We start from the raw sequence: 15,296 nt of genomic DNA on the forward strand, positions 1-15,296 counted from the left end.
TACTTGCATTACATTGATGACATCTTCATCTTATGGATCCATGGGAAGGAGGCCCTTGAAGAATTCCATGTGGATTTCAACAATTTCCACCACACTATCAACCTCAGCCTGGATCAGTCCACACAAAAGATCCACTTCCTGGACACTACAGTGCAAATAAGTGATGGTCACATAAACACTACCCTATACCAGAAACCTACTGACCGCTATACTTACCTACATGCCTCCAGCTTCCATCTACTAATGTGATATATGCCATCATGTGCCAGCAATGCCCCTCTGCCATGTACATTGGCCAAACCGGACAATCTCTACATAAAAGAATAAATGGACACAAATCAGACATCAGGAATGGTAACATACAAAAGCCAGTAGGAGAACACTTCAATCTCCTTGGACCTTCTATAACAGATTTAAAAGTAGCCATCCTTCAACAAAAAACTTCAAAAACAGACTTCAAAGAGAAACTGCAGAGCTACAATTCATTTGCAAATTTAACACCATTAATTTGGGCTTGAATAGGGATTGGGAGTGGCTGGCTCACTACAAAAGCAATTTTCCCTTTCTTGGTATTGACACCTCCTCATCAATTATTGGGAGTGGACCACATCCATCCTGGCTGACTTGGCCTCATCAGCATTGGTTCTCCACTTGTAAGGTAACTCTCTTCTTTTCATGTGCCAGTATATTTATGCCTGTATCTGTAATTTTCACTCCATGCATCTGAGGAAGTGTTTTTTTTTTTTTACCAACGAAAGCTTATGCCCAATAAAGCTGTTAGTCTTTAAGGTGCCATGGACTACTCAGTGTTTTTGTGGATACAGACTAACACGGCTACCCCTCTGATACCTGAATGTTGTGGATGTTTTTCAACAGCTGTGGGATGCCAATATACCACCTCATCTTGTAGAGAGGCTCTCATAGGACATTTACACGTAAGTTACATCTTCTCTGTTTCCTCTTTGGCACGTATCCCAGGGAAACATATGGCATTATGTTCTTTAAAAAAAATTATAAGCCAGAGAAGAAGTGTACATAGACATTTAGTTGACCGCAGGCTCTCATGTTCTAATGTAGAGGGTTGGATTTTGGGGTGGGTTTTTTTGTTTGTTTGTTGTTTGTTTTGTTTTTTTGCTTTTTTAGGAATGTGTGATATAATTATCATACATCTCCCAAAACCTACTAATGTCTTTAAGAAGTTTCTCCAAATAACACACTATTAGCTGTGCCAAAGAGTGACTCAATGCCTTGAGGTACTCTTCATCATAGGTACTTCTCTAATGTTCAGTCTATTTAGTTTATCAAAAGGAAGGCTCAGGCAACTTGATCATGGTTTATAAGGACCTACATAGGGAGACATCTGACATGAGAGAGTCCTTTGATTTAGCAGACAAAGGCATAACAAGATCCAGTATCTGGAGGCTGAAGTTAGAAAAAGTCATTCGGGAAATAAGATACAAATTCTTAACAGTAAAGGTTATTAATCATTAGAACAGTTTACCAAGGAAAATGGTAACTCCATCATAACTTGAAGTCTTTAAATCAAGATTGGATGTCTTTTGAAAAGATATGCTCTAGCTGAACAACAAATTATGGGGTTTGATAGCATTCACCTATGCAGCAAGAAAGAATAATTCCCCCCCAGCGACGCTATTACTGGGTGAAATTCTCTGGCCTCTGTTCTGCCGGAGGTCAGACAGGCAGTGTGGTTCCTTCTAACTTTAAATCAATGAATCTATAGCTGCACTCTTTACACACCAAGGACAGGTCATATATCATCAGACATAAATTATCCGGTCATTGAAATAAACTCTCAACAGAATCTTTTTGGAATGTAGTGTGCTTAAATCATTAAATTAAATGAACTATGGCCATTATTATTTATCATTTCTGTAGTACCATAGATGAGCATGATGCCTACTGAATATAAAAGAAAATGTAGTGCCAGACTTAAAGAGCTTTTAATCTGCAATAAATAGAAAAGGGAAGGAAAGCAAAATAAAATCATGCCATTAGAATTATTTAAATTTGGTATGCAACTTGGTAGTCCTCTTTTTTTTTTTAATTTACTTCCCTTAAATCACTTTACTTCATTATTTCATAATTGATTTTTGGTAAATTTAAAAAAATAATTCCGTTCCTCTTCAAGGACCATGTCTTTAAAATTCCGAACTTGAAAACACAGCTTTTTCAGTTGTTCAAAGACAAAAATTCCACAACTGAACCCTTTGAGCCGAATTCAGATCTAGTGTACAGATGTATATCTGTACCTTTACGTCCCCAAATATATATATATATATATTATGTCTGCATAATTCAAAAATAGCTCAACAGAAATTAAAAAAAAAAACTTTTCAGAAAATAAATCACCTTAGATTTGAGACCAAACACGAGAACTTTCAGCAAAAAGAATTATTGTAACTAAGATGTAAATGACTGAAAATAGGGGGATGAATCTTCATTCATGTGCCAGCTGCCTTGCATCATTCTGAGGGTGCAAAGCAGCCATGTATCCATTGGATTACTCCTGTGTCAGGAACTGAATGAGAGTTTTACCTGAGTCCAGAGAGTAAGATCGAGCCCCTACTCTATTATTAATAGGTCATAGGCTTAGATATTTTTAAAATAATGTGTCAGGGCCTGACCTTGCCAACCATTATTCACTCAAGTAGTCCTTATTCCCACTGAAGTCAGATGAGTAAAGATTCATCAGGCACTACATTATATATTTGTTATTCTTCAAACAACTTAATTTTTCTTTAAAAAGAAAAGAAATTTGATACTGAACTCTTGATAGTGGTGGATATTATTAAACGAATTTGTACTACTAATTAATGCCACAATTCATACCACAGATTACAGTACTAGTAGATTTTAATACTACCTTTCCAGCTCATATATGGACTACTCTAATTAATCTTCTGTCATTGGACTTTAATAGCTGCAATTTTCTGAAAATGTTTCTTAAAAGTTCCATGTTATAGAAACCAAAACAGAATTTTGTGACAACTGTTTTAATTGTGATTAATCTTATCCTGCATGCATCATTGGTATTTTAGAATTTATATGTACTTAAAGTATATCATTTTTTATTTGGACCAGTGGAATTTCTTGGAAACAATTGTAGCTTGTCCTTCTTGCTCTGCAAAGTTGTGCAAGAATACTTTCAGATTAACTAGTGTTAAATGGCATGGGAACCCCTAGCAGTATGGGACATGGGTGGATTTTTTTTTCACATTCACCTAAGTGACTTCCTTTCCCCATTTCCTGCAGTGAGAGACCTTCTCATCCTTCCTACCTTAATTATGAACCCCATCCTCTTTGCATGAACTGTTCATGCTGCACTGAGGTTGTCTGCCTCCTATTCAACCGTGTATTCACTAACACTTAATGAAGTTGGGGGAGAATTCTAAGCTGTATGAGCGTAGAATTTGGAGCAGCACAAGTGAATAGGATAGCCAATCCTCCAGGATTGGCCTGGAGTCTCCAGGAATTAAAGATTAATCTTTAATTAAAGATAATGTCATGTAATGAAATCTCAGGGAATACATCCATTCACTTCTAGGGTTGCCAATTTTGGTTGGAAGGAAGTCAGGAATGCTGCAAGGGTGGGCCCCAAATTCATCATTAAGGTGTGTGTGGGGAGTTGGGTAATTGAAATGAGAACCTCCAAGTGAAGGGAGGGTGACCATCCAAGCACTGATGGAAAAAGTTTAAAATCTTTAAAAAGACTGTAAAAATGCCCTATAAAAGGAGTTCCATGTTTATGCCCTCTCAATTATTTATATATCAAGTGTATTCAGTTTAAATGTAAAGACATGTTTGTTTTTCCTAATTGCCAGGCCTGCAAACTCAGTCTAGACTCTGCGAGTCAAAATAGGGTGTCTTCGCCTCCTGCACAGGCACCAATAGTAATGGTACTGCCAGCCAAATTGGACCTTAGCTATATATAAATGCCCCCAGTAACACTTATGGAATTCCATTATCTGTGCAAATCCATTGTAGACATGAACCAACTGGGACTAAGTAAGCCATTCTGTTGATGATGCACAAAATGGAATGGAATCTGCAGTTCACGTAAACTTAGCTGTATTGACTCTGTGGGCTTAGCAGAAGTTTGTTTATGGGTTTTTTTTTAGAAAAAAAAAGTTTAAATATTTTTGTTACCAAAGTCAACAGATATTACTCTGAATACACAAAACAAATACATCTGTTGAGATTTTTACAGTCACTTTAACACAACATTATTCATGCTGGAACATATATCAATTGTTGGTTATATATAGTACTGGGATACATGGTAAAGTCAGAAAGGAAAAAAATCAAGAAGTAGATTCCGTGCAGTGCATCTATCTCCATTTATCCAGAAGGCCAAAGTCTTTATTATTTACTCAAACATCTCCTTGGAGAGTTGGACTGAAAAGATTTATTGCATCTTTTGTAGAATCTATAATTGTACTGAAGTTTTCTACTGGAATTAGATTTTACCTTAGAAGAGCTCTGTGTGAGCTAGAAAGCTTGTCTCTCTCACTAGCACAAGTTGGCCCTATAAAAGGTGTTACCTCACCCACCTTGTCTGCCTAACTTTACGTACATAAGTAGTCCGTTGACTTCAGGCATGTGATAGAAGTTCCTTGCTGAATCTTGGCCTGACATGGCAGAGCACTTCTCAGGATCAGATCCATTAATCATAGTGCAAAGCCATTTAATTTAAAATCTGAATTTCCCCTGGTATGTCATTGTACTGTTTGGCAAAGATTTGTAAATATGCTACATCTCTACTGGAGGAGGGGTTTTGGGGGCAGGGGGGGAGATCTCTATCTCTTCACATCTCTATCTCCCTTCCTTCCCCCCGGTAGAAATGTGAAGTTTACTGTGGATTGTTCAATCTTTTCCCTCTCCCTCCTTAAAACCCAGTGAAAAATAAAATATGCTGTGTATAAATCAAAGCTCTAATACAGCATGCAACCCTCCTTCCCAAAACTGAAGACATTTGTAACAATAATCTATTATATTTTATTTTATTTTATTTTATTTTCTGTCTTACCAGAAGTCATTAGAAGTTCTATAACTTGCTGCAAATACAAACCTAGTACTTCAGTTTTAAAGATGTTCAACATACCTTGGAAAAATAACAATGCCACAAATGTATACTAAGAAACCAGAGCTCTTTCTCAGATTCAAATATTAGCTTTATATTATTATTTGTATTCCAGCAATACCCAGAAGCCACGATCTGGACTGGGCCCTGCGTGCTAGGCACTTTACAAACATAAAAGAAGGTACAGCCCGTGGCCTGGAGAGTTTACAGTCTAGAACCGTGATCCCACAATCTTATCCATTAGCACAGATCTCTGCACCCATGTGGAGCCCTGTTGACTCTGGTGAGGTACCACATAACAGCAGGCATCAACTCTAGTGAATCCAGTTGCAGGATCAGGGCCTAGGTTAAGACAAGATGTAACTAGTGAGTATCACAAACAGTGGAAAGAAGGGTGTGGGTAACAGTTTCAGGATTATGCATTTAGGCCCCAATTCTGCAATTAGATGTAAGTGAACAGTCCCTTGTACCCATTCAGAGCCACACTGAAATCAGGCTCAGGCATCCTCCTATACAGATGGGACTCACTTAGGCCTTTCTTTTAGGCCCCTATTTATGTCTCTAACTATACACATGAGTAGTTCCACTGAAATAAGTGAGACTGTATGAACATTTAACATGTGCAGAAGTCAGGGGTTCTCAAACTTCATTGCATTGCGGCCCCCTTCTGACAACGAAAATTACTACACATCACCAGGAGGGGAGACGGAAGCCTGAGTCCGCCTGATTCCCACTGCCCTGGGCAATGTAGGGGTCAGCCCCAGCCAGGAGACCTGTAACCTGAGCCCCGCCACCCAAGGCTGAATCCCTCAGGCTTTGGCTCAGCCCCAGACAGTGGGGCTCGGGCCTCAGCCCTGAGCTCCAGCAAGTCTAAGCCATTAAAATGGGACCATGACCCACTTTGGGGTCCCAACCCACAGTTTGAGAACTGCTGGCATAAGTGTTTGCAGGACTGCAGTGTTAGTTTAACAGTATGTGCAATTGAACGTTTAAACCATATTTGATGAAATATAAAACCACTGCCTGTTTCTACTTTTTAAACCTCTGCCCCTTTCTATTCTCTTTCATCTCTGCCTGCTTTTTAACTTTGACCTGTTTCTATTGCTCTTTTAAACATGTTACCCATTTGTATTGGTCTCTTAAATTGTGTACATTTCTATATTTTTCTATTTTTTAAAGCTCTACCCATTTTTTTATTGTATGGACTAGTACTGCTGGCAGGCTGTATCCTGTGAAAATATTTTGGAATTCAGATCAGAAACACTACAAATATTTCCAACTTGAGCAGGATGGCTCAGCAGCTAGGTTTTGCAAAGGGTAAATTATGTGGCAATGGTAGAATCGCAAAAGGCTAAATTTCTTCTCCATCAATACATGGTTACTCCTTTCCCATGAAGGAATTTATTAAGAGATTCAACTTCTCATTCAAAAAAATCAGAGGATGGCAATAGCTTTGAAAAAGATGAGGGAATATTTTTATCCTTACTAAGCAAAGCTATGATTTAACCTGGATCCAGCTTCTCACTAAAGTGAGACTATTTGTCAATACTCAGTGCCTTGAGAGAGAAGTATACTACCCACCACACAAAACCCCTAGTCCTGCAACTGTATCCATATGGGGGGGACTCCTGTGCCCGCACTGAGGGTGCTAATGCAGTTCCAGGATCAAGCTCTTGGTCCAGGTGGGAGAATGAAAGAACCAAAGAGAGAACAACTTGATAAAAATTTCATTGTGAAAAACAAATGGACAAAGTATGCTCCACTTGATTTCAATGGTGCAGAATCAGGCCTTAATCATAGAATCATAGAATATCAGAGTTGGAAGGGACCTCAAGAGGTCATCTAGTCCAACCCCCTGCTCAAAGCAGGACCAATTCCCAGCTAAATCATCCCAGCCAGGGCTTTGTCAAGCCGGGCCTTAAAAACCTCCAAGGAAGGAGACTCCACCACCTCCCTAGGTAACGCATTCCAGTGTTTCACCACCCTCCTAGTGAAATAGTTTTTCCTGATATCCAACCTGGACTTCCCCCACCGCAACTTGAGACCATTGCTCCTTGTTCTGTCATCTGCCACCACTGAGAACAGCCGAGCTCCATCCTCTTTGGAACCCCCCTTCAGGTAGTTGAAGGCTGCTATCAAATCCCCCCTCATTCTTCTCTTCTGGAGACTAAACAATCCCAGTTCTCTCAGCCTCTCCTCATAAGTCATATGCTCCAGACCCCTAATCATTTTTGTTGCCCTCCGCTGGACTCTTTCCAATTTTTCCACATCCTTCTTGTAGTGTGGGGCCCAAAACTGGACACAGTATTCCAGATGAGGCCTCACCAATGTCGAATAAAGGGGAACGATCACGTTCCTCGATCTGCTGGCAATGCCCCTACTTATACAGCCCAAAATGCCGTTAGCCTTCTTGGCAACAAGAGCACACTGTTGACTCATATCCAGCTTCTCGTCCACTGTGACCCCTAGGTCCTTTTCAGCAGAACTGCTACCTAGCCATTCGGTCCCTAGTCTGTAGCAGTGCATGGGATTCTTCCGTCCTAAGTGCAGGACTCTGCACTTGTCCTTGTTGAACCTCATCAGGTTTTTTTCTGCCCAATCCTCTAATTTGTCTAGGTCCCTCTGTATCCGATCCCTACCCTCTAGTGTATCTACCACGCCTCCTAGTTTAGTGTCATCTGCAAACTTGCTGAGAGTGCAGTCCACACCATCCTCCAGATCATTAATAAAGATATTAAACAAAACCGGCCCCAGGACCGACCCTTGGGGCACTCCACTTGAAACCGGCTGCCAACTAGACATGGAGCCATTGATCACTACCCGTTGAGCCCGACGATCTAGCCAGCTTTCTATCCACCTTACAGTCCATTCATCCAGCCCATACTTCTTTAACTTGGTGGCAAGAATACTGTGGGAGACAGTATCAAAAGCTTTGCTAAAGTCAAGAAATAACACATCCACTGCTTTCCCCTCATCCACAGAGCCAGTTATCTCATCATAGAAGGCAATTAGGTTAGTCAGGCACGACTTCCCCTTCGTGAATCCATGCTGACTGTTCCTGATCACTTTCCTTTCCTCTAAATGTTTCATAATTGATTCCTTGAGGACCTGCTCCATAATTTTTCCAGGGACTGAGGTGAGGCTGACTGGCCTGTAGTTCCCCGGATCCTCCTTCTTCCCTTTTTTAAAGATGGGCACTACATTAGCCTTTTTCCAGTCATCTGGGACCTCCCCCGATCGCCATGAGTTTTCAAAAATAATGGCTAATGGCTCTGCAATCTCACCCGCCAACTCCTTTAGCACCCTCGGATGCAGCGCATCCGGCCCCATGGACTTGTGCACATCCAGTTTTTCTAAATAGTCCCGAACCACTTCTTTCTCCACAGAGGGCTGGTCACCTTCTCCCCATGCTGTACTGCCCAGTGCAGCAATCTGGGAGCTGACCTTGTGCGTGAAGACAGAGGCAAAAAAATCATTGAGTACATTAGCTCAATGTTTGTACCAATACTCCCTTTATATAAAGCATCCTCCACTCCCAAAAAGCGACAGAGTCCTGTGGCACCTTATAGACTAACAGACGGATTGGAGCATAAACTTTCATGGGTGAATATCCACTTCGTCAGACGCATCAGACCCAGACTAACAGGGCTACCCCTCTGATACTTGCCTCCACTCCCAGTGCATTAAGAGTGAATATACTGAGGTACTCAGCACTTGGCAAGGTAGCATTAGAAGTTAGTGGAGAGAAATTGGCTAGGATTTGTAACCTGGTGATTTGAATGGGCTCCTTCAATAAGAGTTTTACCATCCCTTCCCAGTGAGAGTAGGAGAAAGCCCTAGGATTCCCCTGACCAATTGTCTGAGAGGACACCAGTGAGAGAGTCCTAGCACCTTTCATTTTTTCCCAAGGAAAGGGACAGTGGAATTCCTACTCCATATCCTACTTTGGTTTGAAAAATAATGGTATTGTCATTTTAATCTTGGAGTATATTAATATCAGCATTGAGTGCAAATAGGCTTGATCTAAAGCCCATTGAAGTCAATGGAAAGAAGTCAAACAAACAAACAAAAAACTTATCCTATAACCCTGGTAGGGCAGACTAGTGTTTGAAGTAGCTATAGTCAAGTTATGTGGAAAACTACCCAACCTCTCTTTCCCCTTATGCTCCTTTCACAAGCAGGAACTGTCAGTACCTGTATGTCTATTGCTAAAAGACAGAGCAGGGAACATAGTAGGTTAATAATCCATAAGCATTTCACAAAGATCTAGGACAAAGACAGTGACTCTGGGGAATCATATATCTGTACTGAGTGCCTAGTAAGTTGTTTACTGAGAAGCTAGATGAGAAACTAACAGATGAACATCTGTAACAACTACTTATCAGGTAACAACTCCAGTGTACTCTAATAAATATCACTATGTTCTCATCATCACGATATATTCTCCCTGGATGTACAGTAGTTGCAGCTTGGCAACATTATATAATGCTGGAAGAGTTCAAGGGGGGGCGAGGAGACGTTCATATCCAGCATTTGTACTTGTTTACACTGCCATCCGTGATTCCTCATGCTTACCATTTCACTTTATATTGTTTCAATTCTCAGCTAATGAGCCAGTATTTCAAATAAATATTTGCTGTTAACAATGAAAGTCCTTTAGGTTTCATGAATTGCCTTGGAAGACCTATTTTAATTTTAAGAACTACTCCAATGTGGGGCTTATTTCACACACAGTCAATAATTATTTTACTCTGTTTGTTTTGCTCTTGTTTACCATATTTTTTCCTGCCAAAACACTTTTTTTTGTGTGCCTTAGAGAAATAAAATTGTATGAGTCGGTGCTACTGGCATATTGTAGGCGAGTCTCTCTATCCTCCCTCCCACCTGAAATAATAATAAAAGCACGTGCAGATCATCAAATTATCCTTCCCCAGCACCACTCAGCCATGCCTCCCATGTGTCCCCTTTAGCTACGGCATTTTTACACTCCCTCCCGCCCCCCGACGCAAATGCGGGAGAGAGATAAAGACAAACCCAGTATAAGCCCTTTCTATGTGCTTTCTGCAGGCACGTTTTTGTTTTCTAGCTGAATGATGCTGGAGAGGGCTGATGTGGGGCGGCTGGAGGAGAAGCTGCCCTTAGCCTGGCAGATTGCAGGGTCAAGGCAAGCGCGGCTGCAGTGATCATATGCGGGGGGGGGACCCTCACTTGCATTTTTAGGTAGTCCTGGCTTGCTGCTAGCCCTGGAGCGGGGGGAGGAGGGAGGCTGGGAAGAACTCTCCCTGCCCTTCACAGGAACGACCTTCCCCCTGGAGTGGCCGGGGCCCCGAGGTAGGGGATGATGGAGGCTAACGGGTCCCCCCCCCCGACCCTTGCCGTGTTGGATGGTCCCCCAGCCGTAGAGGGGTGCGCTCTAGCCCCATGGGGGTGGCGGGCCGGGAGGCGCTGCGAGGGGATCGTAGCACACCGAGCCCAGCAGCAGGGGGGCAGCAAGCGGCCGTGTCCCCCCCCGCCCCAATCTCCCACCAGCGCGCGCCCGCGCCCCCTCCCGCCGCGCGCGCCCGCGCCGGAGTCTCCCTCGCCGCCGCCTCCAGCAGCAGCAGCAGCATCGGCGGCGGCGGCAGCAGCGCCGGGGATGGGCAGCGAGAGCGCGCCCAGGAGCAGCCCGGGCTCCGCCGCTCCCCCCCGCTCCTGCTGCTGCTCCTGCCCCGCCGCCCCCCGGGCAGCGACCCCGCCGCGCCGCCGCCAGCTCCCGCCTTGCACGGGTGAGTAGCCGGAGCAGGGCGCCCCCCGCACACCTGCTGCGCCCCGGGCGGAGGGACGCCGCTGGGACACGGGCTGCGAGCGGCGTTTCACCTCGCTGCCCCCCGGCTCCCCCCTCACCATACACACACACAGCCCGGAGCCGCTGTGTCCCCGGCCAGCCCCTGCGGCTGCACCCCTCCCCCCGCGTGCCCCACACTCCCCCGATGGGGCCGCCTTGCCGAGCCTCACCCCCCCTTCCCGGGCGTGCACCCTGCCCGCGCACCCCCTTCTGCCGGACCTAGACCCGGCTCCCCTCCTATTCATTCCCTAGGAGAAACACGGAGACCACAATATCCCACCACCACCATTCTAACACCCTGGAATTACTATGTGCTGCGTGCTCGCCTGTGGGGTGTGTATGTGCGGGTGTGGGGGTGTCATTGTGTCAGTATTGGAGCTTGTTTAAAGGTCTTTAACTTTGGGGGGGGCGCTGGAGGTTTAGCTCAGCATAGTCAATCTCTCCTTCTCCCCACATTCTTCCTTCCCTTTCCCTCCTCCTTCCATGATGCCTCTTAAAGAGGGTCCTAAATACCCGCTGCCTTGTTGGGGTGATTACGGGACTTGCCTAGTTGACTCGTGGACCTTTTCTCTGTACAACGCGGAGATCTCTGGAGAGAGAGAGAGAGAGAGAGGAGTGTTTCACCTGATCTAAATGTAATTTTGGTGAAGGTAAGGCTAGGGTGCTGGCTCTTTGCAAAGAGGAGGTGGGCAAGAATGAACTTTTCAGCCGAAATGAAAATGCAGCCAGCAAAAGTCCATGTTTTGTTTTCATTGTACAGAGGAGAGAGGGAGAATCATAGCAGGTTTCTGTTGCTGAAATACATTTTCTGCTTTTATATTTAAGGATGTTACTACCTTGTGTAGTAACTATCAGTATCCCAACAGTTCTCTGTTGTAGGGTTGTTATGGCAGCAGTCTTTTCCCTCTTCTTTTCTGTAACATCTATGGTTCAGTGCAATATTAGGGATATAGGTAACTGTACTTATTGTAGTAGTAGTGAGCAACTCCTTGACATTTTCCAAAATACCCTGACAAATATGAATATAAGTATTGCAGCAAATCTTCACCATCCCTTTCCTCAGACCATGTGATAACGGTGAAGATTGAAAGAGGTAGGAAATATGACATTTTCTGCAATAATTCCTGCTTTGGGGGTTAGGTGATTTTGTTTTGTTTTTTTTCAAGTGGTAAATTTGAACGGTTACACATGTGCTTATTGCTGGAGATACCACAGTTCTTGATTGTAAATGGGCAAAGGGATTCTGACACCGCTAAACATAAATAACACACAATATTTTAGAAGGAAAATGATATGGATTTCCACAGATTTAGCATTTATGTACTGTACACTTGAACATGCGTTTTCTTTTCGTGGTATGTAAGGAAATCTGTGCAAGAATCCGTAAGTTTTGATCACTTCTATATTGCTGTAGGGAAGAAGAGGAGGTTGTTGGTAGTTCAGAACAATAAGATTTATGGGTTGTTATGGAGATGACAGTCTGTAATCAGTAATGGTGATTTTAATGTTGCTGCCCTTCCCCCTTCAAGCTACAGACAGCTGTAAATGAAAAGCTATTACTCTGATTTCAGTTTACTCTGTCCTATTTTCAGAAAAAAAATATGGAGACAGCATTTACATTTTGTGGCATTTGGCTAAGATGGATGTCAAAAACTGACATGAAATTGCTACATGGCCATATCACGAAGTATTCTTTTTTAATCAAACATTCATTGACATTAGTGGGAGTAAATTATGAATGATAACTGAATAAAGGCTTCAGGATTGGTACATGACTCTTTATTTTTCCAGCAGTACAAGTTTATTTGGGGTTTTTCCTGACATTTTAGGATTAAGTAGTATTTGGGTCTGAGACATTATTTCAAGTTACATTTTTAAAGCACATTTTACTTTTCTTTACAAAAAATACGAGTAGATTTTATCATGAGTACAATTTATGTGTAAACAGACTCGTATATGTGTATAGGATAAATATATGAAAGAAAAAACAGTAATGCAAATAACTCTATCTATAACAAAAAAAAAGTCCAATCTTGAAATAGGGATCTTGTAGACTAATTGGAGAGAAATGATGACTAGAAAAACCCATTCCTTTAATGAGAAACTACAATAAATTTCTTCGGGGTGGTGGGGGGGGGAATATTTGAATTCTTTATGGGAATGTAGGTAAATTTTCCTAAGGTAACCATGGGCATGATTCTGTTCCCAGTGAAATCAATTTGAGATTTACCACTGACTAATGGGAGCAGGATCAAGTGCTATATCAGGGGCAGGAAACCTATGGCACGTGAGCTAATTTTCAGTGGCACTTACACTACCCGGGTCCTGGCCACTGGTCGGGGGGCTCTGCATTTTAATTTAATTTTAAATGAAGCTTCTTAAACATTTTAAAAACTTTATTTACTTTACATACCCAATAGTTTAGTTATATATATTATAGACTTTTAGAAAGAGATCTTATAAAAACGTTAAAATGTATTACTGGCATGCAAAACCTTAAATTAGAGTGAATAAATGAAGACTCGGCACATCACATCTGAAAGGTTGCCGACCCCTGTGCTATATGATACATTTCTGCTAACCACTCTTGAAGAACTGCGACATGAAAGGATTGTTTCTTTCATATTTCCATTACTCTGGCTATCAGGATTTATTTGGTGCATGACACTGGGATATCCTAGGCCTGATCTTGCAAACCTTTATTCAAGTAGTCCTTACTTGCCCAACTAGTTCAGTTGAAGTAATTTTGGTAAATAAAGATTACTTATATGAATATGGGTTGGAAGATTGGACTCTGCAAGTGGAATGATAATAACCAGTGTACTGGTAAAAGAGGTAGACTTTGAATGACTGTTTCCTATGTGACACCAATAAAATTACATTTAGGTTATGGAAGTAAAATGTTTCCTAAAATGGCATTATTTGTTTCACATTTCTGATATGAAGGGACTTGCTGCATTTAATCAGGCTGGTGAACAGCTGTTTCCAAGTGTAGAGTTTTAAAAATACCCTTAATTTGTAATATTTAATTAACAGAAAGACAAATGTGATCAGTTTGGGGGAACTGCAGCTGAAGATATTTTATATTAATTAATCGACACATTAAACTTTTTTGTTTTTTTTTAGAGGTAAAACTGAAACATAAAATAAGAAAAGGGGAAAAATCCAATATTGGGGGAAAGTAGACAATGAAAAGGCAAAAAGAAAGTTGGAAAATAAGATAATCAATAATTATCAGAACATTAATGGCCTGATCCAGTGCCAGTGAAAATCAATGGAAAGATTTCCATTGATTTTTAATGAGCATTGGACCAGGATCTAAGAGACGGAAAGTGCAGATGTAGACTAATGTAATTAGATAACAGAAGACTTCTGACAGATATTAATTAGAGACTTGTATGTATATATATATTTTTCACTTAAGGGGAAATCCTGGCCCCACTGATATCAGTTGGAGTTTTGCCATTTACTTCAATGGGGGAAGGATTAAATCTTGAATATTTATATTTCTGAAAGACTTTTAAAATAAATTATATATTGTATTTAACTTGTTTTTATTCAATGTGGAAGTATATTCAAACTAGGAATAACTTTATTTGTCTTAAATTCTTTAAATGTTTCATTGTCCACTGAATACCCAAAGACATTACCTTTTCTGAGGTCAGGTTATTGCATAGTTATGTGTGATTTTACCTTTACACCTACTTATGTTGTTTTGTTCTTTTTAACAAGTTTTCCATAGAGGACATGAAATAAAAAAAAAAACTTCCTTTCAGAATGTAATAGTAAGCTACATAGTTCAAAACGTGCACTATGCCATTGTAACAAGCAAAGTTTGAATATGATACTATCAAAGTTCTAAACTAATAGAATCAAATGTGACATCAGAGGAGAAATGTATATAGGTGAGATGACATCTAAATGTTTTAATTTCCTCACTTTACATTTTGTTAATGAAGACAGACTGTGTTCTTTCTTCTGAGGAAGCTTGTAATATGATACATTAAGCAGTCTGAATAAGTATTTAAGGAGACATGACGGTGTACATTTTCCCACAAAGAAATGTATCTTTTGTGAAGAGAAGTGCCTTTATGTAAAAGAAATTGTATAGATAAGAAAAAACTTTTAAAGCCTATGCGGGAAAAGAGGGAACTTTTTTTTTTTTTTTAGTAACTAGTTGTGACAATTATCGGGCATATTTTCTGAAATAGTTTAGAATTTTTTCTTGCCATACAACATTTTTAAAAAAATAGGCAATGAAGTGTTTCATGTTCTAACAAAAATATATAGCTTTTCATTAAGAGATCCCTTAAAAAACACAATCTTTTCTTTGTAGTATCTTTATCTTGATTTTTTTTTCTTTTAAATTAA

The 15,296-nt window shown here is 41.1% G+C and overlaps 1 protein-coding gene across 1 annotated transcript in view; it reads left to right on the top strand.

Moving 5' to 3' along the window:
• The first annotated feature begins 10,660 nt into the window (after positions 1-10,660).
• FUT9 (fucosyltransferase 9) overlaps positions 10,661-15,296 on the top strand; it is a 148,042-nt gene continuing 143,406 nt past the window's right edge. Inside the window, exon 1 of the mRNA XM_042857600.2 lies at positions 10,661-10,866. Coding sequence (XP_042713534.2) covers positions 10,737-10,866 — 130 coding nt within the window. The 5' untranslated portion in view covers positions 10,661-10,736. The remainder of the gene's footprint in view (positions 10,867-15,296) is intronic.

Source organism: Chrysemys picta, chromosome 3, assembly GCF_011386835.1.
Source record: "Chrysemys picta bellii isolate R12L10 chromosome 3, ASM1138683v2, whole genome shotgun sequence".
In the NCBI taxonomy this organism is placed as follows: Eukaryota; Metazoa; Chordata; order Testudines; family Emydidae; genus Chrysemys; species Chrysemys picta.